General features: G+C 36.7%; 1 protein-coding gene and 1 long non-coding RNA gene across 2 annotated transcripts in view; one reads left to right on the top strand and one right to left on the bottom strand.

The window, feature by feature from the left end:
- Positions 1 to 20944, bottom strand: part of ARHGEF38 (Rho guanine nucleotide exchange factor 38) — a 139381-nt gene that overhangs the window by 18887 nt on the left and 99550 nt on the right. Inside the window, exons 6-8 of the mRNA XM_081484065.1 lie at positions 12085 to 12284; positions 8569 to 8702; positions 2550 to 2654 (exon numbers count right to left, since the gene is read on the bottom strand). Of these exons, the coding sequence (XP_081340191.1) occupies positions 2550 to 2654; positions 8569 to 8702; positions 12085 to 12284 (439 nt within the window). The remainder of the gene's footprint in view (positions 1 to 2549; positions 2655 to 8568; positions 8703 to 12084; positions 12285 to 20944) is intronic.
- LOC145503851 (uncharacterized) overlaps positions 18494 to 20944 on the top strand; it is a 54996-nt gene continuing 52545 nt past the window's right edge. The window contains exons 1-2 of the long non-coding RNA XR_014051843.1: positions 18494 to 18748; positions 19745 to 19936. This is a non-coding gene — a long non-coding RNA (uncharacterized LOC145503851). The remainder of the gene's footprint in view (positions 18749 to 19744; positions 19937 to 20944) is intronic.

The following is a 20944-nucleotide window of genomic DNA, read 5'->3' as shown; positions in this document are numbered from 1 at the left end:
ATCCCAAATGCGCACGTCATCAACATAACTGTTACCACCGAGGGAAAAAGACAAAGGGAAGGAAAAATTCTGTAAACACTTTGCACAGTCACGTTACTTGTAATGACCTATATCCTTACTTTTCCCCTTGCCGCTTTCTCATATTGCTCCGATGGTACGACACCCTTTTTTATTAAGTAGAGTCCATCTTAAATTCTCTTGTTGGCCATTTTTCATCATTCAATTCTTACAGACCTCTTATTTTAAAAATCACTCCTCTTTGATTTATGTCTTCAGTTTTCCTGATGAATTTAATCTTCTCTTTAAGAGAAGATGATCACACTTTTGTTGAATCAGTTAGTGGAAATATGACTTTTCTGTAGATGTTCCCAAAAGGTACTGACTCCTTGAAAAGTGTATCAGGCACAGGGTTTCCACTGCCCTCTGGATATTATAACTATGGTTTGATTTTCCTTTCACAGAAGTCAGCGCTTTAGGAAGAGATTAGCAAATCTGACTGCAAAATCAGGTTTTGCATCAGTTAATAATAATAAAAAAAAAAGAATGTGGCTTGTTGATTATGTAACATGGAAACTTGTCTCCAAATTACTCTGCCTGTCAGCTTAATCTTCTGTTGGTGTGATCATCTATTAAAGCAGGCAAACATCTTCTAAAACATATCCAAGAGAAAAACTAGAAAATAGGAAGGGACCATTTATTAACTAGGACTTCGTAAGTGGCTCAATGGTAAAGAATCCACCTGCCAATGCAAGAGATGTGAGTTTGATCCCTGGGTGGGAAAGATCCCCTGGAGAAGGAAATGGCAACCCACTGTAGTATTCTTGCCTGGAAAATCTCATGGACACAGGAGCCTGGTGGGCTACAGTCCATGGGGTCACAAAGGGTCGGAGACAACTTAATGAATAAATAACAACAATTTATTAACTAACTTACATGTAATTCTAGATTTTTTATATCTCATAGTCATGACCATTGTCAGGATGTTGTTAAGAACACTATGTCTTCTTTATGAGATACATCATATAATTATAATGTACACTAGTTGGTTTGTCTAAGTCAGTAATTCTCAACAAGGGTGGGAAAACCTCCTAGGAGATTGGAAGTTTGGGAAGGAGGGGATTGTTTTCTACCATGATTGTTTGGGGATATTTGCATATTGAGTTAATTATATTTTGTTAGAATATATTTTCTTTGATATTGATTTACTTTTTATGTACATCTACCTAAGGTTATATTATCTATGAATTTCATTCAGAACTGTAAAGGAGATATTACAAAATACCAGTTACAAAATAAACAGAGGTATTTGGTTTGTCTTAGAATTGTGTGATCATATCTCCATTTTGGGGTTGACTGGGAGGTAGCCTATAGCTAAATTTGAGATGCACATATGGGTTTTTGTGGTTTTTATGATCGTGGCATCTGGTCCCATCACTTCATGGCAAATAGATGGGGAAACAATGGAAACATTGAGAGACTTTCTTTTCTTGGGCTCCAAAATCACTGAAGATGGTGACTGCAGCCATGAAATTAAAAGACGCTTGCTCCTTGGAAGAAAGCTATGACCAACCTAGACAGCATATTAAAAAGCAGAGATATTACTTTGCCGACAAAGGTCCGTCTAGTCAAAGCTGCGGTTTTTCCAGTAGTCACATATGGATGTGAGAACTGGACCATAAAGAAAGCTGAGCGTCAAAGAACTGATGCTTTTGAACTGTGGTTTTGGAGAAGACTCTTGAGAGTCCCTTAGACAGCAAGGAGATCAAACCAGTCAATCCTAAAGGAAATCAACCCTGAATATTCATTAGAAGCACTGATCTTAAAGCTCCAATATTTTGGCTGCCTGATGAGAAGAAGCGACTCATTAGAAAAGACCCTGATGCTGGGAATGATTGAAGCCAGAAGGAGAAGGGGACGACAGAGGATGAGATGGTTGGATGGCATCACCAGCTCGATGGACGTGGGTTTGGGCAGGTTCCAGGAGTTGACAATTAACAAGGAGGCCTGGTGTGTTGCAGTCTATGGGGTCGCAGAGTCAGACACGACTGAGAGACTGAGCTGAACTGAACTTATGGCCTTTATATTATGCACTTTTTACTTTTTAATTTCTCTAGTTTTATTTTTTCCCCTGTTTTGGTTTTCTTTTTTCTCTCAGTCCTAATCTTAAATTTGCAAATATGTGTTTTAGGGCCAGGAAAGACATATGTTGGTATAATTAAACAAATAACGTTTCTACCTTGTCTGCCATTTAGCAAATTATAAAGAAACTATGCTAATGGTCCAGCCCCATGTGGCAAGCATGTGAACCATGCTTGTCCCACTGTATAATGACTTAGATTAGGGGAAGGATGGAAGAGGAAGGGAACAGAGAGCAAAACCCAAGTCTTTGTATTAGCTTCCTTCACCAGCACCTTGGAGCCTCTCAAATTTGATACAATAAGTGTCATCATATAAGTGAATGAACAGTCACATTTACTCTTTATTAAAATCAGAGACATCAAGACCTTCTTGTAGAGAAACATTGAAAAAAACAGTAGTGCCTCACCCACCTGTACATGTTGAAGACAGAATGAAATATTCTTCACACAGTGCCTCACAGTCTTTTCTAAAGATCGAAATAGCTTTTCTTCTCTGTTAAAGGTATTGTCTTTCACCTAAAATATAGATGAAATTATTTATTTTTATAATTCAAAGGAATCTGGTATATTTTTGTTAAGAAAACCACAAACCATATTGGCCCAGCATGTTACAAAAAAACTCTTTGTTTGGATGAAAACTTTTCATACTATGCTGACTGTCTTAACACAGTCCTTTCTTTGTCCAGCACATGACACAACTGATGTTCAATTAGTGCAGCAAAGCTGTGTGGTGGTTTTCACATTGCTTCATCTAGTCACAGTAGCTGTGGGATGCAAAACTTCCCTCTAGAGTTTTTAATGGCATGTATTATATGTGTGCTCTTAAATTACACTGCATTTGTAGGTCTATAAAATAATTAATAAAATTAAAAATAAAAAATTAAATTAAAATAAAAATTTGATCTATTGAGTAGAATTTATCATTTTGCTGATATGATTGATCCCAATTTATTTCCCAGTGGTTACTCAGAAAATATTCTTAGGGTCTTGGCTAAAGAAATATGATAATTCGTTATCAGCTCAAATTTGAAAGAGGATGAAGAATCTTAACAAAAACAGTTCTGGTAGTAAAACTCTGAAGAGTTAAGATTGTGGTCACATGTGTTCAGTTTTTTCTTGTCATTGATATCTCACATGTACACCTGTTAGCATTCAGAAAAATATGTTTTTATGTGCTTGTGGCAATTTCTAAGAAGACATTATTCTGTTAATGATGAGAAATATTTCTTGACATTCAAAATTATACAAAAAAGATCAGAACCAGCTTTGTATCAGCAAAATCTCTGTGAACACACACCTGTTTTATGGAATATGGTAGGTATAATCAGTTTGGTACTGGCTGATAACTGAACTTCTCAGTTCTTATATCCATAGTTTGAGTGGTTGACCTTAGAACTGAATGCATAGAAAATGGTGACATTTTATTTTAGTATTTTTAAGTCCTTTAACATTGTTTATCTGCAAAGCTTTTCATCAAATAGGCAGCCTCATTCTTTGTAATCCACACAAAATTCGTCACCCTCTGCCCTAGGAGCTCTATGCTCTGAGCCAGTTTGAAGCATATGCTTGGACAGATTTCTTTGAAATGTAGTTTTCAAGGACCAACTACTTTACTCTGTGTGTCCTGGCTGGGACCCAGATGATGCTAAAATAAGAGTTTCAAGGATCATGACATGAAAAATATTGCCTGGTTCCACTTCCCTATTTTCAAGTCTTCTTATGCTGCACTACTTTGCTGGAATATGCTGCTGTCCCTTTTCTTCCCTGCAAAGTCCTGTTTATTGTTTTTTGAAGACTTGCTCAACTGTTGCCTCTACTACAACTCCTTCCTTTAATTCCTGTTCTTTCCATTCCAGAAAATTTATTGCGCCATCCTCTGTGCTCTCACTAGTTAATGATTTAAGAAATTCTCTCCATTGGTGGATTCAAGCATTGGAGAGGAAGTATTTTTTCTTAATAATAATCATCTGTAACATTTACTAAACACTAACTACGTTTTCAGAGAGTAAAGAGCCTGCCTGCAGTGTGGGAGACCTGGGTTCAATCCCTGGGTTGGGAAGATCCCTTGGAGAAGGAAATGGCAACCCATTCTGGTATTCTTGCATGGAGAATCCATGGACTGAGGAGCCTGGTGGGCTATGGTCCATAGGGTTGGAAACAGTCAAACATGACTGAGTGACTGACACTTTCGCTTCACTCTCAAATGTGTTTTAGACACTTGTGCTAAAACCTGTCTTCCGATTTCTCATTTAAGTCTTACACAACCCTGTGAAGTAGATACTATGATAACCCCCATTTTAGAGATAAAGAAACAGAAGTTCCAGGAGGTGTGGCAGACATTTTGAACATTCCCCATGTCGACCTTCTACCAATAGAACCTGCACTTTTAGTTTAAGATGGACACACAGCTGCCCTGGTAGAGACAGCCCTTCCCAGACTCCCTTGCAGCTGGCTCTGCCTTGGTAACTGGGTTACAAGGCAAATTTGGGCAAATAGGATGTGAGCGGAAGTGATACATTTCATTTCTGAATGTTGGCTTACAACATTGTCCTTGGGACCTTGACTGAAGACATGAGAGTGACCCAGCTTTAATGAGACAGATGAAGACAATATGTTTAGGGAGCAGCACAGCACAAAACTGGGAACTGGGATCCTGGAGGATCTTGTGCAGCACAGCCCATCTGGACGATTATAAGAGAGAGAAATAAATGACTATCTGACTTAAGCTGCTATGTTTTGGAATCTCTCTGTGACCTAATATAAGAAGTTAAAGAAACTTATCCATGTTAATAGGACTAGGATTCCAACCCAAACTGTCTGAATTTAGAACTTCTGTGCATTTGCAATCTCTAACAGTGTTGAGCACAAAGGAGTTCAATATATGTGTGATGAATGGAATAGAATCTTCCTCCTGGGTAACAGTTTTATACCCTAACTCCACCAAATATTTCACTTGAGCTGCTGACAAGTGCAAAATTGACTGATATGAGATTTATCTTTTCTACAGTCCAGCATATGCAGCTGATTTTCTGATTAACAGTGAAATGCTTCATTGATGACAGGATATCCTCTCAAAAGATTAATGGGAAAAAATCTAATTAGTATCCCTTCAGGCTACTTTAACTACAATTCACTTTCAGTTTGCAATTGGAAAATATCAGAAGTTGATGGCAAATGCATGAAAAGCTGGAAGAGCTTCTACAGGAGCCTGCCTCGGATTAAGACCTGGATATTGTTCCTCAATAGTATTGTCCTGGGTCAGAAGCAACATCCTAAAGAGTAGAGGAGAATTGTTTACATTACATTTACACATGCTCATGGAGACTACAGTCTCTTCCTCAAATGAATTCCCAATTCAATTCTGTTACTATTGTCTTTAGTTGAAACATCTGGATTTTCCTTTTCCTGATCTATGACCACACACCATAAATGTCCCAAGCTTCCCATGTTATAGTTCCACATTGAGGAGAGAAGGAGGCCTGGAATTATCTCCTCTATGCAATGGAAGAAAACCAATAAGTAAGTACAAGGATGATATAAGCCATGTGTTGTAAGAATATCTGTATTGGGTATGGTAATGGCACCCCACTCCAGTACTCTTTCCTGGAAAATCCCATGGATGGAGGAGCCTGGTAGGCTACACTCCATGGGGTCGCTAAGAGTCAGACACGACTGAGAGACTTCACTTTCAGTTTTCCCATTCATGTACTGGAGACGGAAATGGCAACCCACTCCAGTATTCTTGCCTGGAGAATCCCAGGGATGGCAGAGCCTGGTGGGCTGCCATCTGTGGGGTCGCACAGAGTCGGACACGACTGAAGCGACTTAGCAGCGTCAGGGAATGGACAGTGCGGCCACAGGAGGAAAAGAGAATGAAGCTTGGAGGTTGATTATACTCACAGGTCCTAGAGAAGAGGTCACTGTATGTCATGAAGGATCACAGGGGAATCACTGAGATTGGGTCATTTGGTAGAAAGGAGCAAGGGAAAAGTCAAGGCTAGAGTCTTTATTGGAGTTTCTGTGAGAAACCACAGAGAAAGAGCTGGGGCAGGGTAAAATGTTTGGGACTAGCCAGTTTGAATAATTCCTGCAGGCTTTGGGCTATGGAAGTGGTTCTGGTTGCCTGGTACTTGGCCTTGGAATGATCTGGGGCAGAGGAATATTGGCTTCACCTGTGAGATTTAGATAAGGAGGTGGTTGTGGCTCTAGACCCAGGATTGGTTGGTATGCAAATGAAAGAAGCAATTCCAGCTGAGCTCTTTGCCCTCTGTAAGAGGGGGTTAGCCCTACCAGTGGTGTTTTCTTTGGCCTGCAAGGTTTTTTAAGATGGCAAGACATCATAAAATACAGGAAGTATAAGATATGATTAATACATTATGCATAAAGAAGTTTTATATGCAACGGAGTAAGAAGTCTGCAGGTTAAAAGGTAAATAACAGTATTTTATATGCAAAATAAGATAGTGATGATGATAGCCAATATATTGAACACTTACACATTATGTTAAGTACTTTTTAAAATATGTATCATTTCATTGTGTTAGGTAGTTAGACTAGGAAAAAGGAGTCCAAAATGGCAGTGGCTAAAAGACAAAGAAAAGAAAAAAAACCTGCAAAAATGGAACAAAAGAAAATCCGAGGACAGGAGTAAGAACCTCAGGTGAAACAAAGAGGCCCCCTTCTCGGCCAGCCCATTTGGCATAGGGCAGGCTCAAGGGGTGGAGTAGACAAACATATAAAAAGAGGAAGCCATGACGGATAGACGCCTCTCCTTTGGGGTCAGCCTGCCTTCATGTCTTGAGGGTGTATTATCCTTTGTTTGCCAAATAAAACTCAGGGCTATAACTGAGCTGTAACTCTGGTCCACCATTTCAAATCTTTGCTGCCGCAAGACTGAACTGAGGAAATTACACACTCCCCCAATAATTGAATCCTCACAGCCACTTCCTGTATTAGGTCCTACTGAATCCCCTACTATAATTTACAAATGGTTACATTGAATTTATGCATCTAAAGACAAATATTTATTAAGTGGTAGAAGTAAAGTTCAAACCCAGGTCTGAATGACTTCAGAAACTTTTCTCTTAATTTCTGTGCTGACTCCTGCAAATACTAACAGTGTCAAGGCTGAGATACATTGAGTAAGTATGTCAGGCATTCAGAAGAGAAGAAGCCACTTCTAGCTTAGTGGTCTGAAAGCTGCAAAGACTTAATGAAAAGAAAAAAGACCACAGCAGCCAAACAGTGAGGTAGGTAAGAAGAGTCAGAGCTGAACCAGTTGCCTCTAGTTCAAAGTAAAATCTTTTGTTAGAGATGCTAACATAATGAAGGATGAAATCAGGCACAGGAAAAGAGGGGTCGGGAAGTACTGTCTAGTATCTTAAGAACTGTTCTGCCTACTTTTGGTTAGAGGCCCACTGTATTACCACTTCTGGGCCTTGACCTTTCTATCTTGTGATTTTCAATTTCCAGATAGATTAGCTTAAAAGTATCTGGAGTCTCTGTAAAAATACAAACTTTGAGGTTGCACGTTTGAACAAAGTGGAACCCAGGAATTTATCTTTTGGCAAGTTCCTAGGTCATTTTCATGCACATTAAAGCGTGAGAGGCTTTACTAATCCATTAATTGTTTATTAGGGATTGAGATGAAAGTGTTCAGGATGACGCCAAAGAGTTACCCAGGAATATAATGTAACCTGGGGGTAGGAGAAGAGGAAAGGGATAACAGGTAGGAAAAATCACACTAAGATAGGTCTCTAAACACTATAGGTGAACTAAATATAAGATGAACACCAAGGGTACTAAAAGAAATGAGATTTTAAAAAGCAGAAAGGAGACAGCAATGAAAGGAGGACATTGCCTTGAGTGCAATTATGTGCTAATTGGGATTCCCTGGTGGCTCAGATGGTGAAGAGTCTGCCTGCAATGGGGGAGACCCAGGTTCGATCTTTGGGTCAGGAAGATCCCCTGGAGACGGAAATGGCAATCCACTCTAGTATTCTTGTCTGTAAAATCCCATGGATGGAGGAGCCTAACAGGCTACAGTCCATGGGGTTGCAAAGAGTTGGACAGGACAGAGCGACTTCATTTTCTTTCATGTGCTAATTGATGGTGTCAGGACTCCTGGGGCATCGTTTGTTGATCCCTGTCCTGTCCTTGTATCTCCTTTGTCCTCTCCATGAATGGAAGCACCACAGCTAAAATAGAGTCAAAACTACCCGCCTCCACCACCACCCAAGGCAGCAATACCCCACAAGAGGGAGGGAGGGAGAGGGAGGGGGAGAGAGAGAGAAAAGGAACAGCACTGGGCAGTTACCTTGATTGTCAATGTGTTCCAGAAACATCTCTGATAACAATAAAATGAAATCTCACAAAAGTATCAGTGTTCGTGTTCCCCAGGAAAATGTATGTGCCCCAAGAAGAAAAATTACCTGTGATTCTCCTCTGGTCAGAATCTTTAGATGATTTGTCACTCTTTTTGATTTCTTGCTAATTGAATGAATATTTAGTTTAGACAATTTATCTTTAAGTGATTCTTCCTCATCATTCTTTTTGTATTTCAGAACTGAAATGGAAGAAGGCAATAACATATCTGAACACATGCGGTACAGAAAGTGTGTGTTTTATCTGAAGTATTTAAGAATAATATTTATATTTGAGATAAAACTCTGATTTTTGGCTCATGATTCAGTTGCTCTGCCCCATCACAGCTCCAGCTGCCCACCCCACTGACCTTCAGAAATTGTCCTAGGACTCCTCAAAGCCCAACTGCATTTACCTCCCACATTAGAGAAATTCCTGATACTTAGGGAAAAAAATAAGCTCTTTTCTCTCTTCTTAGACAATACACTTGTTTGGGATCTCCAGAATGAAGCATCAAGTCCTAACTAATGGAAAGACAACTGCAGCCAACATAAGACCTCATATCCATCCTAAAATTGTCTCCACTAGCTGAGAGATTTAAGGTAAGTTGAGCCATCCCTCTGAGCTATACTTTTTTATCTTTGAAATTATTTTCCCTCTCATATTGTTCAAAATGTTAAATATCCCCAACCTTCAGCTTTGGTAAGGATGTGGTGAGAGTGGCATTCTAATACACTATTGATGAAGAGTAAATCAATATAGTTTTTGTAGAGAATGATTTGGCAGAACCTTAAATATAAAAATAGTTATAGTCTATGACCAGGAAGTCTATGTAGAGAAATATACTTTCCATAATCAAGCCTACAAAGTTTTATTTGCTAGAGCATTTTTCCTAACAGTAGAATATTGGAAACAATCTAAAAGTTTATCCATAGAGGTATAGTTTAATAAATTATGACACATTTTGAAATGGAATACTATGGAGCCATTTAAAAGAAGACCATATTAACTTGAAAAATGTTCATGATATACAATTAAGTTTTTTGAAAGACCCAGAAAACAGTAGTGTCATACATGTTGCAGAAGGAAGGGAAGAAGGAGGAAGAGAGAGATGAAAGAAAATGGAAAAAAAAAAAAGATGTAGAAATTCTGAAGAAAACTTACTAAAATGTTAGCTATGCAAACTAGAACCATGGGAGTAGAAAAATTTTCCTCATTAAAACTTTGAAATTTGAAGATTAAGCAAACAGCAAAGTTAATTTAATATAACAGCTATTGTCCATCTCCCAGCTTTACCAAACCTTCACATTTTGCCTTGTTTCCAATCTTTTTATTTAAAAACAATCATATAATAGTTGAAGCTTCCCTGATCCCCATCGTTGATCCCTAAAGGAAATAGTGATCCTCAATTATGGGCTTTATTATATCTGTATCTATTTTCATGCCTTTACTTTGTAAGTATATAGTCATATACTATATAGTATTATTTTGAATATTTTCAATCTTTCTAAAAATGATACCATATTGCATTCATTCTTCTGTCACTTGCTAGTTTACTTTTTAGAAAAACTCAACATTGTGTTCTCAAATTTTATCCAACTGATACATGTACTTTAATTTTATGTTCTTACGGTATCATAGTTTATAATACATAGTTTATCTATCTGAATTAATATGGAAGCTACTCTCCAGTTTCTTTGTTTGCTTGTTTCTTTCTTCCTTTTTTTTTTCCTTTTGCTATTATGAACAATGCTAGTTACTTGTATACCTCTCCATGAGCATGTGAGCCAGTTTCTCAAATATCTAGAAACTGATTTTCTGTGTCTTGAGTGTGTGCATTTTCAACTTGATAAGTATTGTCAAATTGTTCTCCAAAGTGGTGATTCCAATTTGCATCCTTCTGTTCAGTTCAGTTCAGTCACTCAGTCATGTCTGACTCTTTGCAACTCCTTGGACTGCAGCACACCAGGATTCTCTGTCCATCACCAACTCCTGGAGCTTACGCAAACTCATGTCCATTGAATCGGTGATGCCATCCAACCATCTCATCCTCTGTCTTCCCCATCTCCTCCTTCCTTCAATCTTTCGCAGCATCAGGGTCTTTTCCAATGGGTCAGTTCTTCGCATCAGGTGGCCAAAGAATTGCAGTTTCAGTATCAGTCCTTCCAATGAATATTCAGGACTGATTTCCTTTAGGATTTACATTTTTACCTGCAAACTAATATTCAGCACTTAACATTATTCACTAAAAATCTCATTGCCAATCTGATGGGCTGGAAACACTTGTCATTATGTTTTTAATTTTCATTTCCCTGATTACTAGTGGATCTTAGCATTTAAAAATATATTGGTTTTTTCTGTGAGTTGCTCATTTTTATTATTAGCATTTTTTGTATTAGAATGTTTTTATTATTTATTTAGTATCAATAATTATATATTCTAGACAGTAATCCTTTGTCTATAGGCTATTTTTTTATGGCATCTTTTGTTCTGCAATGTTCCCTTTTCACTCTATGCTCTTCTTTATAGTTACAATTTATTAATACAAATACATACAATTTTTTAAATAAAAATTAGAAAATAAAGGCAATAAAAATAAACACAGTGGTTGGATCAATTAGCTCCACAGTCCTACCATTGCTCTAACTGTTGAGCTGAGATTTAAGTTAGAACTGCAAAGTCAACTAAGAATTTATGGACACAAATCACACTGAGAGAGGACCCAGGGTCTACCCCAATGCACTGTTAACTCTGAGAAGATAGAAACCATCTAATTGTGCTTCCTGTTTTAAAATTTGCATTCTCCTTGAGAGGTGAATCTTACCTCTTAGCTGGGCTTCCCTGGAGGCTCAGATGGTCAAGAATCTGCCTGCATTGTAGGAGACCCATGTTCGATCCCTGGGTTGGGAAGATCCCCTGGAGTAGGAAATGGCAACCTGCTCCAGTATTTTTGCCTGGAAAAATCCCACGGACAGAGGAGCCTGGCAGGCTATAGTTCATGTTGTCGCAAAAAGTTGGACGTGACTGAGTGACTAACACTTGACCTCTTAGTTAATGAATAGTTAACAGTAATTTGTTAATCTGAGAAAGAAATATACTTGCTCCCTTCATGGAGCAATTATTGCCAAAAATACCCATTCTTTGTGTTCCAGAACCAAATAAGCCTGTTAGTGTAGCCGGGTCATCTTACCTGCATCCACCTTTCTCACCACTGCTTTTCAGCTCTAGCTATTCACTGCTCCCAACTACCTGGCCATTCCTCCTACCATATATAACACCAAGAACAAGAGGATCATATGCTGTGGGTTTCTTCAGCCCATAATATGTCACCAGGCATGCGATGGTCAAAAGAGGTTGAGTGTAGGGCTGTTCGATGAAAAGTTGTCAATGTTTGTCCCTCGTGATCTTCTTCTGAACCTAGCTAGAAAGGCAAAACCATCCTCTCCTCCCTGGCCTCTAACTCTAGATACCAAATGATCATTATCACTGCACCTGCTGGAACTACTGAGACATTCTGATCCTCCAAAACATAAACAGAAGATTCCAACCCTGGAAAACTCCCACTTAATCATATCCACTCTTACCTAAATCTTTTCGTCTTTTAAGTTCATTAATGTTTACATTAATGTGTTTCACTGCAGCATAGGCATCTTCCAGCGCTCGGAAGTCTGGGTGAGAGGCAGGGGTAGAATTCCGGAGTTCACAAAGTAGCAAAGGGTACTTCATCACTCGCTGAATTGGCTTGATCATCAAAGAGCCCATGTCCAGTAAGTTTGGTTTGCCTCTGCAATAGAGATACATCATATCAGTTTCACAAACATTTGTCTTATTAACTCCTTTTTATTTTTGTGATTTTTTTATGATTAGCCCTGAAGATGATTTTAACCCTTTTCTTCTCTGATTTGACTATGTTCAATTTCTAAATGAAGCAAGGGCAATAGGTGACAGAAAGAAGGAAGGCTGAAAGAGTCTACTTCTAAACAAAATTTAAAAGAAAACAAGTATATTTGTCCACCTAAAAGGACTGAAAGCATGACTTCCAACTATGTTCCACTTACAGGTTTTTTAAATAACAGGCTTTATAATAATAGTTGGAAACAATTTTAGACTGTGTTTTTCCATGACAACGAAGAAAAATGCATTTTCTTGATGGTATTTTTGAGATTATTAAGTGAGGAGAATAAAGTCATCATTTAAAAATCTAAACACAAAGTTTGTTTTCTTTCTTCTACCAAATTGAGAAGTTGAACTTCCACAGTCCTACCACAGTCCCCAAAAGAGATTTATAATAAATGTAATACTTCTCTAGATATTATTAATGCCATCACTATCACTGATCATTACTAGTACACAATGACTTTCCATGTGGAATTCCTCTTAGCCCACAGATCTTCAAATGGCTACACAAAAGTGAGCACTCACCCCTGGTTCTCCCCTTCAGAGCTTCTGAGATGAGCCTAGAGCCATTCCCACTCGCCAAGAAGTTTATAGGAAAAGAAAAAACTACAAACTTGATCATGCCATTGTCCACTGGACGTCCATTATCCAACCCACTGTATTCATTTTTTTTTTCAGCCAGAAATTAATGGTTTCTAAAAGCCTCTTTATGCAAAGAGGCAAAAAAAAGACACTGTAAGTGGAACATGGATGAAAATTGTGTTATGAGTCCCTTCTGATGGAAAGATATACTCATTGGTTTTCCTTTATATTTTTATTTAGAAGATAGAGAATACAGACAGACATGGCTTTCAAATTCTGATGGGTGAATGTCTCATTCTTCAATTATTATTTTTCAAGTACTTTATGGGTGGACAACAGACTACATAATTGAAATGGTGAAATGGATCTAAAAACTTGGAACAAAATTAGAAAAGCTACATCACTAGTAAAGAAATGAAGACACCCCAGAGATCATCTATTTGAACTCTTCACTTGATAAATCAGAAACTAAGGAAATTTATCACATGTAAGTGCAAATATGGTGCACACACAAACACACACACACCAGTCACTCTGTCACAGGTGCTCATTTTATTTTCATTATAGCACTTAGCACTATCTGGAATTGTCTTTTTTCTCTATTGACCAGTTTATATTCAATTTTTCTGTCACCATTGTATGTCCAACATTACATATAATATTCTCTCAATGAATATTTGTAGCTTGAAGTGATAGATTACTTACATTTTCTGTAATGTGCTGTTATTTTACATTGAACTTTTTTTCCCTAAAACTTGCACAGTAGTCCTGAATAAATGACCGAGTTTTATTCACATGTTGAGAAAATAATTGGTATCCATAGAGACAAACACTGAAGCAAACCAAAAGACAACATTTTTTAAAGGAAAACCAAAATAAATGTTAAAGGTTTGCAAGGGAGTAAAGAATTGCTTTTTATTAACTTAAAATTTCTTGAAGTATAGTTTATTTACAGAGTTGTGTTAATTTTTACTGTACAACAAAGTGACTCAGTTATACATATATATTCTTTTTCATATTCTTTTCCATTATAGTTTATCATAGGACATTGAATCGAGTTCCGGTGTTACACAGTAGGACCTTGTTGTTTATCCATCCTGTATATAATAGTTTGCCTCTGCTAACCCCAAACTCTTGGTATTTCCCTTCCTATACTCTCCTCCCCATTGACAACAAGAATGTTCTCTATGAGTCTGTGAGTCTGTTTCTGTTTCATAGTTAAGTTCATTTGGGTCATGTTTTGGACACATAAAAGGATATCATACGGTATTTGTCTTTGTCTTTCTGACTGACTTCTCTTAGGATGATAATGGCATTATTTCATTTTTATGGCTGATTGATATTCCATTACTCAGTGTATATATATATATATATGAACGAAGAAGACACTATATATATATATACATATATATATATAGTGGTGGACATTTAGGTTGTTTCCATGTCTTGCCTATTGTAAATAGTGCTGTTATAAACATAGGAGAGCATGTATCTTTTCAAATTATAGTTTGTCTGGATATTTGCCCAGGAATAGGATTGCTAGATTCTATGGCAACTCTATCTTTAGTTTTTTGAGGAACCTCCATACTGTTTCCATAGTGGCTGCACCAATTTATATTCCCACCAACAGTATAAGAGGATTTCCTTTTCTCCTCACTCTCTGCATAATGTATTATTTGTAGACTTTTTAATGATGGCCATTCTGACTCGTGTGAGAGAGTACCTCATTAGTTTTGATATGTATTTCTCTAGTAATTAGTAATGTTGAGCATCTTTTCATGTGTCTATTGGCCTTCTATATGTCTTCTTTAGAGAAACGTCTATTTAAATCTTCTGCCCATTTTTAAAAATTGGTTTGTTTGTGTGGGTTTTTTTTGTTGTTGAGTTGTGTGAGCTATTAGTATATCTTGGAAATTAAGCCCTTGTCAGTCCCATCATTTGTGAATATTTTCTTCCATTCCATAGGTTGTCTTTTCATTTTGTTTATGATTTCTTTTGCTGGTTATGGTTTTCAAAGGTTGTAAGTTTGATAAGATCCCATTTGTTTATTTTTACTTTTATTTCTACTGCCTTGGGAGATTGACCTAAGAAAACATTGGTACTATTTACATCAGAGAATGTTTTGCCTATGTTCTCTTCTGGGAGTTTTATGGTATCTTGTCTTATACGTAAGTCTTTAAGCCATTTTGAGTTTATTTTTGTGTGTGGTATGAGAAGTGAAGTTGCTCAGTCATGTGCAACTCTTTGTGATCCCATGGACTGTAGCTTACCAGGCTCCTCCATCCGTGGAATTTTCCAGACAAGAGTACTGGAGTATGTTGCCATTTCCTTCTCCAGGGATCTTCCCAACCCGGGGATCGAACCCAGGTCTCCCACATTGCAGGCAGATGCTTTCCCCTCTGAGCCACCAGGGAAGCCCTTATGGTATGAGGGTGTGTTTTAACTTCATTGATTTACATATGGCTATCAAACTTTCCCAGCACCACTTGCTGAAGACACTGTCTTCTCTCTGTTGTATCAATACATTCTTTATTGTATTGAGAAACAGTTTATTGAGAAACAGTTGCTTTTGTATGATTTATCTTATACTTTCTACTCATATGCACCAAATCTACAAAGGAAGGGAGGTAAGGAGACAGGGTAGAAAGAGGAAATGAGGAAAAGAAGGAGAAGGAGAAAGAGATGTTATTGGTTTCCAAGAGGACTGGGTAAAATGTATGGGAAAATATGTAAATCTTTTATGAATACTAACAAAAAATAACTAAAAACATATTTTTTAACTGGTATATCAATAGTGGAACTTTTGAATCTGAAGTAGAGCATCCTTACATATCTTAAATGTAAGTTCTTCAATAATACAACAGTTTGGACACTTAAGTAGAAAGAATTTCCTTAAGTAAGAACAAGTCAGGAATATGGAAGGTACTAACTTGCCTAGAAAAAATCATATTATCCTTACGAATATGATCAGATTTCTTCTGAGTTTTTCTTTTTATTATCACCAATATTAGTTTGAGCTTCCCTGGTGGCTCAGATGGTAAAGAACCCATCTGCAATGTGGGAGACCTGGGTTTGATCTCTGAGTTGGGATGATCCTCTGGAGGAGGGCATGGCAACCCACGCCAGTATTCTTGCCTGGGCTACAGTTTATGGGGTCACAAAGAGTCGGACACAACTGAGCAACACAGCACAGCACAGTAATAGTTTATTTAATCTTCTAAAATCACTGAAAATACTATCAAAATGTAGATGTAATCAAACAATTCAATCAAATAAATTCAATTTTATTAAGATAGTTTATCAGTGTGGTCTATTGTTATATACATATTTTAAAACTTTTAATTACAAAAAATAAATCCCCAGATATATTAAAGAATGTACTTGTATCTTTGAGCTGCTCTCCTTCTTTCCTTATCAGGATCCATCAAAAACCCAACCTAGGCCCTTTAGTTCTGTCCAAATCTAATCATTACTTTTTTGTATCGCTCTTTGGCATCAAAGTTCTATTCTCTCCATTTCAGGTTTCAAATGACAGTAATAACAATTATAAATAGTAACTGTTTCTCTTAAAAGAATCACAAGTGTGAACACTAAAAACTTTTTCTCAAAAATGAGAAATCTCCCAGACATCTTTGTCTTAACATATGCACTTTGGACAGTTGCCCAAGTGATGAGCGATGATGCTCTGATACCTGCATTACACAGACAAGTAGTGTGGTAGAAAAGATAGAATGTATTGCTAGATAATGACACTCCAGGGATTCAGTGCCAAAATTCTCACCCAGTCTAATCCCTCCCAGTAAGACTGAGTCTGACAGCTGTGCAAGGCAGATGAGTCTTATATGTGATATAACTTTCTCAGCCAAGCAGCCAATTATCACATGCCTACCCCCTAGAAAGTAATCAAATGCATAACAATTCCCCATACATGTTGTGCTGAAAACTAAGGTAGTTATTAAATTGTAATTCTGTTTCATATTCCTCTACATTATCATGAACACTTTGGCAAATATTTAGTACCAAAAGTAGCTACACTAATCTCATTACAATTATTATTGAAACATTACAAAGTCAAGTAAACACAGCTGGCTTTGTTTTAGAAGTATCCAGTTTTGCTATAAAGAGTTTTGCATCAAGTATAAGAAAACAGTTGCACAATGCAAATTAAAGTGATATTTAGCAATGTAAAAACTATGATGAAAACAAAAAATCAGATTCAACACTGAGATGTATCTATATTTCTTAATTTGAAGGAGAAAATGAAAGGAAAACTAATCATGCAACTATTGATCATATTACTTTGAATTTCCTCTATTTTATGGCCACAAGAATCCTAAATTTAATATTTAATTTACAGAAGCTACATACCATCCATACTGCTATTGAATTTTTTTCCATTTACTCTCCTTTAAAAACATCATAAGTCAACTTTAGAGGAAACTATATATTGCTGCACAAATAATAAGCAAATAGCACTTGTCATAATTTTAAAATAGCTTTGAAAATAAATACAGAACTACTAGCAAATCTTAGAAGATTTAAAGGAGATGAGCAAATGGTAATTGACATAGCAGACCACAAAGACCCAGTAATATAGAGAAGTAGTTATTTCATCACTCCTGCAAAGTTTCATTAACTAGAGTTCTTGAAAATATATGGAAGTAAAGGGAGAAGGATGTGGGTTTTATAAGAAGAACCAGTTGAAAAACTCTTTAAGAAACAGCATAATTCTTAGGGTGCTATACAAATAAGGGAGATCATTTGGAGGATTAAGGAAGAGCTCTTGGAAACTAAAAGGATAATAGCAGAAATAAAAACTCGTCAGTGTTGGAGAAAATGTTCAAGAACTTTCTAGAGAGAAGAGCAAAAATACAAAAATGGAAGAAAATTAGAGGATCAGCCTAAAAGGTCCAATATCAAAATAACAAGTCCCAGAGAGAGAGAACAGGGCACATATGGGAAGGAGCTCATCTGTAAGATAATTCAATGAAAATGAGTTAGCGCATTGAAAGAACTTGCTGAGGTCACAGCACAGTGAATGAAACTGACTCACACCTCAGAATTATTAAAACTTCAAATTATCAGAGACAAAAAGAAAAGCCTACAGTCCTTCAGAGAAACGTGTAAACTAAGCAGTTACAAACAATTAGGAATCAGAAAAACCATTCAATTTCTTGTAGCAACACTGAAAGTTAGAAATGATGAAGAATTATATATTCTGAAGATGAGTGATTTTCAATTTAGAATTCTATTCCAAATCCCACTATATAAGTCAAGTGTGAGGGTAAAATAAAGACCTTTTGGATGTAAATGTTCTTAAAATTTCCTTCCCATGTATTCTTTGATGAATAGAGGAAACTACGGAAGGAAGTCCTCTACTAAAAACAGGAAAGAGGCAAAGAGAATCTTGATGATGGCAGTTTGTATGTATGCGTTCAGTTGCTCAGTCGTGTCTGACTCTTTGTGACCTCATGGACTGTAGCCCACCAGGCTCCTCTGTCCTTGGAGTTTTCCAGGCAAGGGGAGTTAGTGATGTCCAGTGTAATTTGTCCAAACTCAATAGGTCAGAAGTCTCTGGGAAAGGCTTTTATAGAGAGATGAAATGGATAGCCTACAAATTTCATCAGGCTGACTTCAAGATGATTAGCTGTGAGTTCAGCATTAATGATCACCACAAAGAAAATTAAAGGAGAAAAAGATAGTAGTTAATTCCCAGAAAAATAAGTATTTGTTTATTCCAAGGTTTATCTCTGAAAAGAATTTACTCAGGTATAACAATTCAAACACTAATTATTGCTCTTATCCAAATTATAATGTAACTCCATAGGGAGAATGGAGAGTTGAGAAGGATGTGTGTGTGTGTGTGTGTGTGTGTGTGTAGTGGAGATCAGCTGGGGAAGAAAAATGAAGTCTTGTCTTCCATAGAGAGAAGTCAATACGTAATAAGGAAGAGTCGAATGTGTTTTTAGAGTCATGAAGATAAATACCAAAATAGTCAACTAAAAGGTGTGAATATACTTGTGTTCTGGTGAGGAGCATTTAGGGGAAGGTGGAAGGGATTACTCTTTTTCTTTTCTTTTTTTAATTAACTAACTTTTTTATTGAAGTATAGTTAATTTACAGCATTGTGTTAATCCCTGCTGTACAGCAAAGTGACTCAGTTATATACACATATACATTCTTTTTATGTTTTTTCCCATTATGGTTTATCCAAGGGGATTAAATACAGTTCTCTGAGCTATCCAGTAAGTAGACTACTATTTTTCTTAAAACTTTTAGAACTACTGGGCTTTTCAAACCATGTGTGTGTTAGTCAGTCAGTCATGTCTGACTTTTTGTGACACCATGGACTGTAGTCCACCAGGTTCCTCTGTCAATGGAATTTAGGCAAGAGTACTGGAGTGGGTTGCCATTCCCTTCTCCAGGGGACCTTCCTGACCCAGGGGTCAGACCAGGTCTCCTGGATTGTAGGCAGATTCTTTACCATCTGAGCCACCAGGGAAGTCCTTTTAAACCATAAGTAGATATAATTTTAACAAAAGAGAATATTTTTGAAGAAGGAAACTGCAAGAATATTCAAGAAAATTTTGAAAAGGAAAAATACTAAGCTGAGATTAGTTGTATGTGTGTGTGTGTGTTTGTGTGTTTAGTCGATAAGTCATGTCCGACTCTTAGAGGCCCCATAGATTGTAGCCCACCAGGCTCTTCTGTCCGTGGGGTTCTCCAGGCAAGAAAACTGGAATGGATTGCTATTTTCTTCTCCAGGGGATTTTCTCGACCCAGGGATCAAACCCACATTTCCTGCATTGGCAGGTGGATTATTTACCACTGTACTACCAGGGAAGCCCAGAGATTAGTTATACCTGATATCAAAATATAAAACTACAAAAATGAAAGTAATTTGGTATGGACATATGAAAATCAAGCACAAAATAGAAAATCAAGAAATAAATACAGGTATGTATGGAAATTAAGTGCATGGTAAATGTGACATTCCTATTCAATAGAAAAAAGGAACTATTCAATATCAGGTATTGTGATAATTAGCTAACCACATAGAAAAATAAAAACTAATTCTTTACAGCAAAATAATTTCCAGATCAAAAATTTTAATGTTAAAAATGAAACTGTACAAGACCTTTGGTGAAAACATGGGATTACGGTTTAAAAACAAACTTGAAGTTTCTAAGTGAGATACGAAATCCAAAAGCTACAGTAGAAAAACGTGATCAGTGTATTTTAAAATTTAGCTCTGTAAAACTGTACAGATAAAAGCATAAACAGAAGCAACTATAGACTATGTTAAAAGTCAAGTAATAAGAAGGAAAATTATTTATAGTACATAAGATAGAAAAATGAATAATATACTCACTAAAGAGCCATTGTCAATATTTTAGAAAAAGACAAACATCTCAAAAAAAAAGTGAATAATCAATTAAAATGATAATTCATTAGTGGTGAAATACAAACGGTTAAACACATAAAAATGCTCAAGATCATTTTTAATGGTAATTAAAACATTACAATGCTATTTTTGGCCTATGATACTGCCATAAATTGTAAGGATCCAAACATTTTATCTAGTGCTAGCAAGTAGTAGATAAATGGGCAACTCATATATAGTAGTAGGACTAAAAATTAGTTCAACTTCTCTTAAATTTCTGGCAATAAGTATCAAAATCCCTTTGATCTAGAAATTCCAATTTTAGAAATTCATCAAAAGAAAATAAACTGTTGTTCAAAATTTCATATAAGAATGAACACATAAAGTCAATCTGCAAGACAGACACAATTCAAGTATCTGTAAGATTTTGGTAAACTAAATTATGGTACATACGTCAAATAGAATATTATGTAGTCGTAAAGCAATATGGATTTATATTTACTGACACAGAGAGATGTCCATGATGTATTGATGAAGAGGTAGCAAGTTGACATACAGGAAATATGCTGCTGCTGCTGCTA

This window comes from Giraffa tippelskirchi, chromosome 1 (genome assembly GCF_054371585.1).
Source record: "Giraffa tippelskirchi isolate mGirTip1 chromosome 1, T2T-mGirTip1v1.2.pri, whole genome shotgun sequence".
In the NCBI taxonomy this organism is placed as follows: Eukaryota; Metazoa; Chordata; class Mammalia; order Artiodactyla; family Giraffidae; genus Giraffa; species Giraffa tippelskirchi.
This window is presented reverse-complemented; position numbering and strand designations above follow the sequence as displayed.